The sequence below is a fragment of the Cyprinus carpio genome, chromosome A4 (genome assembly GCF_018340385.1).
Source record: "Cyprinus carpio isolate SPL01 chromosome A4, ASM1834038v1, whole genome shotgun sequence".
Taxonomy (NCBI): domain Eukaryota; kingdom Metazoa; phylum Chordata; class Actinopteri; order Cypriniformes; family Cyprinidae; genus Cyprinus; species Cyprinus carpio.
Genome location: NC_056575.1, coordinates 16,700,037 through 16,713,622, shown reverse-complemented (window position 1 = coordinate 16,713,622; position 13,586 = coordinate 16,700,037). Strand labels below are relative to the sequence as shown.

Genomic DNA, 13,586 nt, shown 5'->3' with positions numbered 1-13,586 from the left:
ATTTTATTAGAGTACATGTAACAGACTTTATGTGTTTTTTGAAGGTCACATTAAAATATTCTTTTATATATATATATATATATATATATATATATATATATATATATATATATATATATATATATACAAAAGAAGTATATATATTTTTTACTAGTGCCGACAACCGATTTAATCGCAATTAATCGCATTCAAAATAAAAGTTTTTTGTTTACTTAAATAAATGTGTGTGTACGGTGTATATTTTATTATGTATATATAAATACACAACCACAACTGCATGTTATAGATATATATATATATATATATAGATATATATATATAGATATATATATATATATATATATAATATATATGTAAGAAAATGTTTATGTTTATATATTAAATATATTTAAAATAAACTATAAATTAATAAGTATATACATATGCATGTAAATATTTACAAAATATATACATGCATGTGTGTTTTTATATTTACATAATAAATATACACAGCACACATACATTTATTATGTAAACAAATTCTGAATGCGATTAATCGGTTGACAGCACTCATTTTTACACAAATTATTATTGTCCCTTAGATGCAGCACCATTTAGCCAAGTAGACAGCAGAAGAGCATGCTCGAGGTCAAATAAGGTACTTCAAATAAATAAATTACAACTGAACATATTTTTTATTAGTGTGTCATTTACAATCAAGCTGTGATAGTAGTCTTAAAATTAGTTATATTTGTCATGTTAACTCAATTTAAAAGATAAAAAAAAAAAACACTAAAAATGGAGATGTATTTTTAAATAGAGATTTATGTTATAACAACCAGAGGTACTGCAGGTAGATATCAACATACAGTAGATAGGGCCTCTGTCTTGGACAAAACGGGGCCCTGGAGTCAAAAAGGTTGAGAATCTTGTTTTGTATCTACTGTTGGACATTGTTAGTAGACAAATTAAATAAACTAATGAGTTTATTTTTGAAAGTGTAATGTCGAAAAGTCCAGAGGGTCAAAAAATCCTACATAGAGCGTGTATGAATACTCACTTGGCAGCCTGTGCTTCTTGCAGGAGTCTCTCTGCAGCGCGCGCATTCTCTGCCGTCTGGGTCAGAATATCATCCACCTGGGTCAGTCTGGCCACATGTTGGCGGATCTCTGTGGTCACGTTCTTTAGTGCACCAGGCACTGACACTGGCACACTCAGTTTCATCACCTCATCAGCTACTTCCTCTATACGCTTTGGATCAGTTTCGTCTACACAAACAATCAGATTCAAGTTTTTCACATAAATATTCAGATTTTTACTGTATTTGTGGCATGACTATCATTTATATATGATCTACCGTGGTCTTATAGTAGTACTGTATATATATCAATGGTTTGTAGCCAAAATTGGTATAAGTTGTTATACTCTTCACAAATATAGTGGCATTTCATGCAGATCTGCATACCTTGCAGACTTTACAATCTGTGTGTTTGATGAAAGCCTGTTAGTAAGCTATTCTGAACACAGCCAAAGTGTGAGTGTTTACTACATGTGACAATTCATACTTGTGAGGAAGTCTCGTATTTGCTGAATGAGGTCTCTGAGCTCCTCATTGGTCTGTTCCACTCGTGCTTTGCTCTGATTGGCTCTCAGTAACACACCCTGAGCATTGAGCTTGGCCTCATCTGCATGTCCTCGAGCATCTGACACCTGTAAGAAACACACATGCTTGTCCTTACATGCATGCCCAGTACTAACCCAAAACGTTCAAATAGAAATGTGTATATATATATATATATATATATATATATATATATATATATATATATATATATATATATACATATATATATATATACATGAATTTCAGGGGATTTAATATATAAATTAATAAATTAAAATAATACTGTTGTGAATACCTACCATCTTGTTTAGCTTGTCTACTTCTCCTAAAGTGTGCAGGACATCTTGGTTTTTGACTTTGTTCAAGGTCTCTTGAATTTGAGTCACAATGGTCTCACATCCTTCCCCACCACACTGGGACGTGCCCTCCTCGCTCACACATCCCAGACCACCACACTTGCCGCAACCATCTAGACCGGATGCCCCTCCGCACAACTACACACACATTTACACATTCAATAACTCATGAAAACACACGTTTGATACAATCAAATAATAAGCACATTGTTTCGATGTTGACTAATATTTCTCAAAAGTACTTAGGCTATGTTTTTGAGAACTGATTAGCACAAGCACCAAAATAGTAGTCTTGCGTAGCCAGACCTTCAGACTGACGGCAGAAGGTCTGGGAACCTTGGCTGCTTTGAATGGCCAAGGACAGCCCAAGAGGCCATATGACTGACAGGTAAAGCAACCAATCAACCAATTTCCTTTTGTGCTGCGTCATGTAAGACCAACTAACCGATTAGCCATTTAGATAACCCACTGACTAGCTGTTTAAAATGCAGTTTAATTAATTACCTGACGGCTTAGTTGTGAAAGGTCTGTGGAGTCCAGTTCAGACCCAATTTTGTCCAGTCTCTGTATATGCAGCTGATGCTTCAGGTTAAATTCTTTCTCTGTGCTGTCTAGTTTGGCCTCTGCAGCTTTCCTTATCAGGGCAGACTCTTTAACCATACTTTTCGGGTCAGAGACTGCTCTATTGATGCGAAGCTCTGCCTCGCCAGATTCCTTGTAATACCCTCTGATGCTGTCCAGCGCACCTACAGGAGAGGATCACCACACACTTCAGATACACCATGTGTGTGTTGAATTTAAACCAGTGTGCTCTGCTCACCTCTGGGGTCTGAATGTTTGATGTTCAGAACCTGCTGCTGTTTATCAGAGGAGATCTCTTTCAGGTTTTGGGCCTCCTCAGTCAGGTTTTTAAGGTTCTCCACAGCCTGCTGATGGTCAGCAGATACATTCTCCAGATCTTTTTCAGATCGGTCCATAGACTTTCTCAGGACTGATGCTGTCTCACTAAGATTAGGAGAAAGAAGCTGTGAACTGTGTGAAAAAGAACTTGTGTATTCCCACTGTCCCTGGTCTTGAAAGCAGACTTAGATTAGTTGTGACCGGGACTCAGTCCACATTCCATTCACACTGGTGTTTTCACACATGAAGATCAATGAAATATTAGTTATATGATCATTTCATAGTATGTGAAAAAATGGCATATTTTCAAAATCAACTAGTTGGTTGGTTGCCTAAATGGATTTGGGTTCCCCAGACCCTATTCTGACACCAAGAAAATTTGTTTGTATATGACGATATTTTGTATTAATGCACAAGTCACATGACTTACATTTATGGCACTTTCTTTTTAAGCTATCACCTAAATAGTTTCAAAAGATTTTTTTAAAATCTTGGTTAAAGAGCTTTAAGCCATGAACCGAACCGAACCAAACAAGAGCAGAACCACAACATTACAAACTTTGGGGACTAAGGTGTTTTTTGGAGTGGTTGGTTTGTTTTGTTTCTCTAATTGGTGGAGATTTCTTTGCAGAATCATAGTTATATATATATATATATACACACACACACCAGGAAATCCACTGGTGTGGAAAAAAAAATTTCTTCCTTTCAAAAAGAGCAGAGTATACAAAATGAAAACAATGGAATGATGTGTGTGTGAATGTCTAATACATACTTGGCTTGCTGCAGCATCCTCTGTGTGTGTGTGAGCGTTTGCTGAACCTTGTCATCTTCCAGAATCTGTCTGAGCTGACTGGTTTCATCATCCAGACTCGATATGATGTCTTTATAGGGCGTAGCCACACCAGTCTCTTTCATTTCCTCTACTGTATCCACCAGTCTCTGCGTGTGATTGTTCAGCTCTCCCACATTAACATCCCATTCGCGGAAACAATGATGACAGGCCTCGCAGTCAGGAAAGGTCCCAACGTAGCCACGTCCACATGAGTCACACCTCCGGCCGGCCACGCCCTCTACGCACACACACTCGCCAGTCATCTTATTACACTGTTGAGTGGCAATGCCACGTGGATCACAGTCGCATGCTGGAACATAAACATGCACAAATGATTAAAAAAATTAAACAATGGCAAAATTCTTGGATGTGAGTGCTGGAAGGAACAGTGAATTATTTTATCTGCTTATTACCATGCTTGCTATACTATGTGAAGGAACTGGGGAAAATGTGTGTTTGGGTGAATCTCCTAAAAACAGTATCTGGATCATATTTAACCATATTAAAAAAGATATATATATTAAGCCTTTTGTTAGTATCACTACTTTTAATTATTAGTAACAAAGTTTTTTTTACCATTTATTATTGTTATGCAAAAAAACAAAAACAAATCTAATCACAATCAGTGGTAAAAAAAAAAAAAAAAAAAAAAAATATTCTCATTATGGCAGTGGGAAAACAAACAAAAAAAAATGTATAGTATGGATCAGGGTTATTATTAACTAAAAAAAAAAAAAATTAACTGAAACAATATATATATATATATATACACATGTATATATATATATCTATATATATATATATATATATATATATATATATATATATATATATATATATATGTATATATATATACAGGACCTTCTCAAAAAATTAGCATATTGTGAAAAAGTTCATTATTTTCCATAATGTAATGATAAAAATTAAACTTTCATATATTTTAGATTCATTGCACACCAACTGAAATATTTCAGGTCTTTTATTGTTTTAATACTGATGATTTTGGCATACAGCTCATGAAAACCCAAAATTCCTATCTCAAAAAATTAGCATATTTAATCCGACCAATAAAAGAAAAGTGTTTTTAATACAAAAAAGTAAACCTTCAAATAATTATGTTCAGTTATGCACTCAATACTTGGTCAGGAATCCTTTTGCAGAAATGACTGCTTCAATGCGGCGTGGCATGGAGGCAATCAGCCTGTGGCACTGCTGAGGTGTTATGGAGGCCCAGGATGCTTCGATAGTGGCCTTAAGCTCATCCAGAGTGTTGGGTCTTGCGTCTCTCAACTTTCTCTTCACAATATCCCACAGATTCTCTATGGGGTTCAGGTCAGGAGAGTTGGCAGGCCAATTGAGCACAGTAATACCATGGTCAGTAAACCATTTACCAGTGGTTTTGGCACTGTGAGCAGGTGCCAGGTCGTGCTGAAAAACGAAATCTTCATCTCCATAAAGCTTTTCAGCAGATGGAAGCATGAAGTGCTCCAAAATCTCCTGATAGCTAGCTGCATTGACCCTGCCCTTGATAAAACACAGTGGACCAACACCAGCAGCTGACATGGCACCCCAGACCATCACTGACTGTGGGTACTTGACACTGGACTTCAGGCATTTTGGCATTTCCTTCTCCCCAGTCTTCCTCCAGACTCTGGCACCTTGATTTCCGAAATTTGCTTTCATCCAAAAAAAGTACTTTGGACCACTGAGCAACAGAACAGTGCTGCTTCTCTGTAGCCCAGGTCAGGCGCTTCTGCCGCTGTTTCTGGTTCAAAAGCACACGCCTGTGCAGGTTTGCTCTGGATGTTTCTACTCCAGACTCAGTCCACTGCTTCCGCAGGTCCCCCAAGGTCTGGAATCGGTCCTTCTCCACAATCTTCCTCAGGGTCCGGTCACCTCTTCTCGTTGTGCAGCGTTTTTTGCCACACTTTTTTCCTTCCCACAGACTTCCCACTGAGGTGCCTTGATACAGCACTCTGGGAACAGCCTATTCGTTCAGAAATTTCTTTCTGTGTCTTACCCTATCGCTTGAGGGTGTCAAAGATGGCCTTCTGGACAGCAGTCTTACCCATGATTGCGGTTTTGAGTAATGAACCAGGCTGGGAGTTTTTAAAAGCCTCAGGAATCTTTTGCAGGTCTTTAGAATTAATTAGTTGATTCAGATGATTAGGTTAATAGCTTGTTTAGAGAACCTTTTCATGATATGCTAATTTTTTGAGATAGGAATTTTGGGTTTTCATGAGCTGTATGCCAAAATCATCAGCATTAAAACAATAAAAGAACTGAAATATTTCAGTTGGTGTGCAATGAATCTAAAATATATGAAAGTTTAATTTTTATCATTACATTATGGAAAATAATGAACTTTTTTCACAATATGCTAATTTTTTGAGAATGGACCTGTATATATATATATATATATATATATATATATATATATATATATATATATTTTTTTTTTTTTTATATATATATATATTATATATTTTATATATATTTTATTTTAGTTCAGTTAGTTGCCCAGGCCAACAAGTTAAATTAATAAAATAACTAAAACTAAATAAACCACGAAAAAAAAGATTAAAAAAAATACAATAAAATTCAAAATAAAAAAAAAAACAATAACAGTATATAAAAAAAAAAAAAATAAAATCTAATTCAAAATATTAACAAAAACTATAATAGTATATCAATAATACTAAAATAGCACTATTATGAATAGAAAACAGCTCATTTTAATGATAAAAATGTTTTGTTTTGAAATTAGAATCATTGTAGATTGCAGTAATGAGAATTTGATCACTGAGGAGAACCACAAAAACATTACAATAATGAGAACTTGGGGGTTAAATGTTTTTTTTTTTTTTTTTTTGAAAATAATGTCAATGCAAAAAATCTTAATAGTCCTAAAAATAGATGAATTTTGTTTGTGCAAAGTATAATTTCATATTATTTTCCTCTTGTCACTGGGATGAAATATGACATTGTGTTAGGTTCATAACAGAGGATTCCTTTGCAAAAAGTAGTTTTTTTTTTGGCATTAAGAGACCTAGTGTATCTCCACTGGAATTTCCTCCACCCATTTTTATTTGCTCTTGACTTTGAAACAAACAACATTTTAGCTGTATATTAGGTTTCTAATCTTTCTCTGATAAAAGAACACAGTTAAAGGTGTTTATTAGACCGAATCGAAAATTGCACATGTAAACGCAGTCATTATCCCCAAACCATTATAAAACACTTGCTTACTTAAGAGTGATAAAAAGCAAGAAAAGAGAAAAATATTGTTTGTTTGGTTATAGTTCAATAAGAATACTACACACTTATGCTTAAAGTAACAGCAGACCCTTATTCAAATAAACTCTGGGTCTCTATCTGTAGAATATCAGAGAGAGGAGAATAAATCACACTGACACAAATAAACACATATGCATATACTTTCCAACCAGTTTAAACATTCTGGGAGTCTATTTATGCTGTGTGCATGCATGTATTTGTTTGTAGCAGCCCAGTCTCACAAGGGAAACTTTGTCAGCTTACCACGGAAACATTGTCTGGGAATTTTTTTTTTTTTTCTGGAAACAGTTTTTGGATGCTATCTTGCATTTGAGTTACACAAGAATATGGAATACTAAAAATTTCTCACATAAAGAGAACCAGTTCACATAAAAATCAACTGCTGGCAAAGATACTGGAGATTTCTCTGAAATAAATAAATAAGAATGATTTCTGGAATTATCCAATACAAGGTAAAAATGTTAACTTATCGGAGGTGGTAAAGTGTTTTTTCTTGAAAGAGTGTTAAGTTTGAATTTGTATTTTGTTAATGAGTTCTATGCCGCGTTTACACTGTCAGCTGTTTCAAATTTTTCATGCATATCAGGGATATCTTCATGTGCAATTTTTTGTTTCATAACAAATTGGTTCAGTCTGGTCTGAAATCTTCACTAGATGTTCAGGTCATGTTAACAAATGCATGAGAATTTTATGAATCATTAACTATGTTTTCATCCGAGTTGCAAATTTAATTCCTCACAATATCATTAATATCACAAAATCTTAATTTCCAAAGTATGCATGTATATATTATGCTTATTTTGAAATAAGCATAATTTAAGCATAATTTCATGAGAATCTATTGGTAACTACAAAACCTCAAAAAAAATAAAAAAACATTAAAATGCATTACAGCAATTTAATGTGTTCAAGAAAACATTTTCAGAGAAACAAGAAAAATGTGTATTTTTAAATATTTTAGTTTTTGTATTTTTGAATATTTATTAGCATTTTGGTGTTTCCATCCATTAATGTTATGCACAAGCCCAAATTTTACATAAAAACTCTGCTAATGGGAATTAAAGGAACACTGCACTATTTTTGAAAATAGGCTCATTTTCCAACTACCCTAGAGTTAAACAGTTGTTTTACCATTTTCAAATCGATTCAGCCGATCTCCGGGTCTGGCAGTAGCACTTTTAAGCCGAGTTCAGACTGCACGATTTTCAAAGTAGTCGGGTCACTGTTCTTTTCACACTGCATGACTATCTTGGCCAGCATTCAGTCGCTGCTGTGTTCACACTGCACGATGGATCGGCGACAGAGGCTTTCACACTGCATGACTTTACAATAGGAAGAATCGCCGACAACTCTGTCTGGCCAACAAACTACGTTTCACAACCAAACACACGCGAGATGTGACAAGGGAAACAACGCGATATCACGCGTGCAAGACCGGAGTTCTCACGTGAGACTGGGATAGCTCAGATGAAACGTCAAACAGACACAGGTGCTCCTGCCAAATTTCTACTAATTTTTCTTCCATTTCTTGGGTCCCAATAGACCAAGAAGAAGCCTTTTTCTGAAACGAAGCCATGCTTGCTGATATTGTGGTCTATAACTCCTCCCCGAACTCCCCGCTGCTCTGTATCTTGCTCTCTCATTGGCTGTCAGTCATCGCAGACGTAGTTTTCAGTCAGAACACTTTTCACACAGCATGACTTTGAATCACCGACAGGTCCAGATATTTAGCATGCCAAATATCTCACGGGTGTCGGTGACTCGTCGGCGATTCTCTCAGATCGCGTCTTTGCTCATTCACACTGCGTGATTGTCACTCGCGTGAACGAGCACCGATTTGCCTGTGATTTCGGGCATTTGTCGGCGATTTCTCAAAAACCTGTCGGCGAGCCAAAAACTGGGCTAAAATCGTGCAGTCTGAACGCGGCTTTAGCTTAGCTTAGCATAGATCATTGAATCTGATTAGACCGTTAGCATCTCACCATGGGTGCAGCAGGCACAATGATATTACGCAGTGCCTGAAAATAGTCCCCAGCTAGTTTGTGTAGTTGCAGAGTTGCAGCTGGCAAATTTCAGGCGCTTCGTAATATCATTGCGCCTGCTGCACCCATGTACGGCAACAAAGTTTCTTGATCATTATGCCAGATTGAGAGTATAGTTCCTAGCCATATGGGCCTAGAAAATCGCAATGTTTCATTTTCCGTCTGTCTTAGTACATGATGTAACTACAGAAGAGTCAAGTTTTAAATAGGAAAAATATTGAAACATTTTTAACCGAGTTGCTAACGGTCTAATCAGATTCAACGATCCATGCTAAGCTAAGCTAAAAATGCTACTGCCAGACCCGGAGATCAGCTGAATGGATTCAAAAATGGTAAAACTCAACTGTTTAACTCTAGGCGAGTTGGAAAATGAGCCTATTTTCAAAAATAGTAAATAAAGGAGTGTTCCTTTAAAGTGCATGTACAGCGCAAAATTTAGGGTGAAAACGCGCTATTCGACTGCACTGCAGTTTGCACAAATATTAGTGCAGCGGTAATCAGATTCCACCCACTGAAAGCACAGCACCAAGCAATTTTAATGACGCAGTGCAGACTCACCGTCACACTGGACCTCAGGATTGCCCCAGAACAGTTCCCTGCACTCCTCACATGTCCTGCCTCCAAAACCAGGCTTACAGGAACACTCACCGGTCAGCTGAGACAGGCAGAGACACACAAAATATAGTGTTTCAATTATAATTAAGTTGATTTGGGATTTAAGTTTAAGTGTATGTGTATTCATACCAGGTCGCAGGAGGCTGTGTAAGAATGCTCAGGGTGGCACTGGCAAGGTTGGCATCCTTTTCCACTGTTGATGTTCCATGTGTTGGGGGCACAGCGGTCACAGTGCTGCCCCACCACACCGGGCAGACATGGGCACTGCCCACTAACCCTGTCACACTCACACAGGCCGTCAACACAACTTTGCCTGTAACTTCCCACGAGATGGCACATACATTCTGAAGACAAAACGATACAACAAAAAAAATGCCTTACAATATTTAAAAGATGTTTTAACATGCATGAAGGGTAAACCTCTGTTGCTCAAAGGTTGCTCTTTCATAGCTCACTCAAAAATAACGATTCTGCCAACATTTCTTTGGTGGAACACCTAAATATACACACACATGTAGCCAATCAAACGCCGAATGCTGTGCTTGTTCAGACTGTATACTCACTCCTGCAGTTCTGAGTACGGGCGTCTCCATAGTAACCACGACTGCAGTATTGGCATGCATTACCATCGGTGTGAAATAGGCATTTGAGACAGGCACCAGTGCGGGCATCACATGATTCAGGATCCTGCATGTTAATATTTCCATTACACTGACACGGATGGCAACGCCCTCCTGGTACCTGAGGGTTACCATAGTAACCAGAGGCACATTCCTCACACTTAAGTCCTATAGGAAGGAACAGGAGTGAGATATGTTTTATGTGAGTTTTAAGAAATATCTTGATCTATTCATTTCTCAGACTGTTGTATTTACCTTTGTAGCCTGAGTTGCAGACACAGAGCATTTGGAGAGAGTTGGGATTTTGGTAACAGCTTTCAGCAAACTGCATTCCACTTCCAGGTCCATTAGGACACATACAAGGGCGACACGACTCACTGGAGCCCAGCAGCGTGTTACGGTGATAACCACTTTCACACCTGGAACAGAGGGTTTCAAAAAACACAAGCGTCTTCCAAAGGAATGCATGAACCAATAAAAAAAAGCATACCTTTAGTCCAGTGTAAGTTGATTGGATAAAAGATGCATAAATCACAACTAAATGTTACCCAATATAATGTAATGTTTCTGAGTAAAGTCACTCATTAATAAAAAATTTCAAAAGCAACTATTATAATTAATAAATTAATTATAACAAGTAAACAATACATGAATAAATGAACAATGAATAAATTTAATGAATAATGAAATAATAAACTGTAATATTCAAATTATTCAAATATTACTCTTCCTTGTATAAACACACACAAAACATTCATCTTAAAAATAAAAGTCAATATTGTGATTGTTTTTACCTTTTTGAGGAATTCAGGTACATTTAATGTTGGAAATAAATTTTCATTTAAATAAACTTTAAATATAAAAAATTATGATAGAAAATTATGATTAACCTTAGCTATGAACTTAAACCACAGCTTACAACAGAACAAAACAGCATTTGTAAATATTTCATAGCACTTTAAATGCACTTCCAGGACACATTTGAAATAATTGGCTTGTCAGAGAGCTCACTGAGCCCAGAGCCAGAGCTGCACCATCGGCCCCACTGAGCCCAGAGCCAGAGCTGCACCACATGGCCTAGGGAGTCTATGGTTGATTCTACAGCTATTGAACAAATATACAGCACACAGTGAGAAACTTGTTTTAATAACTGCTTGTCTTTTGAATAGATGTTGTTTTGTTACAAATAAAATGCAAATAAAAAGGTTGATCACAAAAAAAAAGAAATAACTGCTTGTCTATCTGTTAAAATGTTGCACTTGCTGTCTTTTGAAACAACAAAAATAACAGCATCTCTTCATCACTTGATCACTGTTTTGCTCAGACAAGTAGATTAAGCATAAGTAAACATTTATATCTAATGATTTAAGGACCAAGGTAGTTTATGATCGGAAACCACCCACTGTAATATTTTCATGCTGAATACTTTATTTTTGGAACCACAATTCAGTGTTAAAGCCACAAAAGTGGTGCTAACTCTGTTCTGGAGCAGGTTTTCATAATTAAAGGGTAAAATCCAGTCTTTACTGCGGGTTTAAAAAGATGTTAACTTACGGTTATAACACTATCAAAGTGGCATTATACCACTAAATCATATGTATCAGACATGTTAAACGATATGTTATCATTTCTTACCTCTCACAGTTGTGGCCTGTGGTGTGACCCCTGCAATTCAGACACTCGCCCGTAACTGTGTGGCACTGTTCACTCTTCCCATTACAGAAGCAGGGCTGGCACTGAGGGAAGCCCCAATGGTTTGGCTTACAGTTTCCACATTGGCGCCCGTATGCCCCTGGCACACATAAACACTGGCCCGTCATGGGGTGGCAGAAAGGGTTCTGAGAGCCCAATGGGTTACAGTCACACGCTGATGAGGAAATGATCAGAAAAAACATCGTTAATGTTATTCTATGCAAATGGATATGTTGATGTTCATTGGTTTGTGTATATGTGCATATGCATAGTGTTCACTAACGTCTACATCCTGAGGGTCCAAACAGGTAGGTGGCCGGGGCACAGGTGTCGCAGTTCCTACCTAAAACGTTGGGTCGACACTGACACTGCCCACCGATACTGTCACACACTGTGCTCAGAGAACCTTGGGGGTCACACTTACACTCTGCCAGTGATAAATAATTAAGAGACAATTGACTTTTATTCAGCAAAACTCTGATTGTTTCCTGTCCATGCCTATTTTAATTTGGAAATTGGTTGAAGGACAAAAAGTTTAAAAATAATGCACTTTTACAGCTGAATTATGCAATTTCTGCACCACTAGCATCACCAAACTAAACAGCAAAATAATGAATGCTTTAGAACATGATTCCTAAAAACAGCAGCAAAGGTTTGTGGGAAAAATAAACTTGAAATGTATAAACATACTTATTTTGATAACCTCTGTTTCTTGCTTAGTTTTAATACATTTTGCTGCATTTGTTAATCTTCTGTCTTTCTCACCTAGAGCTCCATTGTGCAGCAGTGCTGACACACTGAAGATAAAGTCTTTGCAAATATCCGTTAAGGGGATTTCAATAACACTCTGGCTGCGTTCCATACATCTGTATTTCTGGAACATCTCCCAGTCCTCCCGCTGCTGGTGTCCCCCAGAAAATAAATCCAGGTCTTGCACCTCTGGCAAAAGCACTATCTAAAGAAGTCAGAAGTCAAGGTCTAAGTCACTGGGCATGAATATGGCAACACACCACTATGCTGTAAATGTAGAGCTAGAGGAAAAACTGATTTGCATTAGTGGGTATGTGTGTAATTGCAAATATATGTTGGTTTATGTTCTCTTTCATAGGTTCACTCAATGCTGCATAACTATGACACAATGGGAGCACCCCTTGGGTGTGCGATTGTCTGAAGCCCATATGGAATCATGCCAATTCATTGGCTGATGGCGTGGGCACCACCTCAATGTCACTATGTTACCCTCTCTAATACTAGTGACCACTCCTCAGATTTCCTTCCTTTAGAAGCAGTCGTTTAGGCTTCAGGCTGTCACCCCTCATAACCTGTTTCCATTACGGCTGCTGCTTAGATGATGGGAGATGCTTGCAGCATTCTTACTCATACACCAGACCGTGCCCCTACTCCAGTTCTCGTGGGCCAACCCATCACCACAAGCCCTCCTCTGCTGCTGTTAATGCCATGGCTGTGTACACGGGTGCACAAACGTCTCGGGGACCTGGCGCTAGCATATCTGTATGCAGCCTCTATCATGCAACCTACATGGATGGTGGTGTCTGCCAGGAGTGTTGACTTGGATTCTCCACACAATCCAATTCACAATCCCCCGTTTCAATGAGGTTCATCTTA

General features: G+C 37.4%; 1 protein-coding gene across 2 annotated transcripts in view; it reads right to left on the bottom strand.

Annotated features, from left to right (window-relative positions):
• Positions 1–13,586, bottom strand: part of LOC109069100 (laminin subunit beta-1-like) — a 28,203-nt gene that overhangs the window by 1,602 nt on the left and 13,015 nt on the right. For both annotated transcript variants that reach the window (XM_042743116.1, XM_042743119.1), the window contains 13 exons: positions 12,726–12,915; positions 12,244–12,387; positions 11,904–12,135; positions 10,524–10,687; positions 10,212–10,436; positions 9,778–9,992; positions 9,592–9,688; positions 3,635–4,004; positions 2,780–2,964; positions 2,464–2,705; positions 1,903–2,097; positions 1,545–1,689; positions 1,040–1,247 (listed from right to left, as the gene is read on the bottom strand). In XM_042743116.1, the coding sequence (XP_042599050.1) occupies positions 1,040–1,247; positions 1,545–1,689; positions 1,903–2,097; positions 2,464–2,705; positions 2,780–2,964; positions 3,635–4,004; positions 9,592–9,688; positions 9,778–9,992; positions 10,212–10,436; positions 10,524–10,687; positions 11,904–12,135; positions 12,244–12,387; positions 12,726–12,915 (2,612 nt within the window). The remainder of the gene's footprint in view (positions 1–1,039; positions 1,248–1,544; positions 1,690–1,902; positions 2,098–2,463; positions 2,706–2,779; positions 2,965–3,634; positions 4,005–9,591; positions 9,689–9,777; positions 9,993–10,211; positions 10,437–10,523; positions 10,688–11,903; positions 12,136–12,243; positions 12,388–12,725; positions 12,916–13,586) is intronic.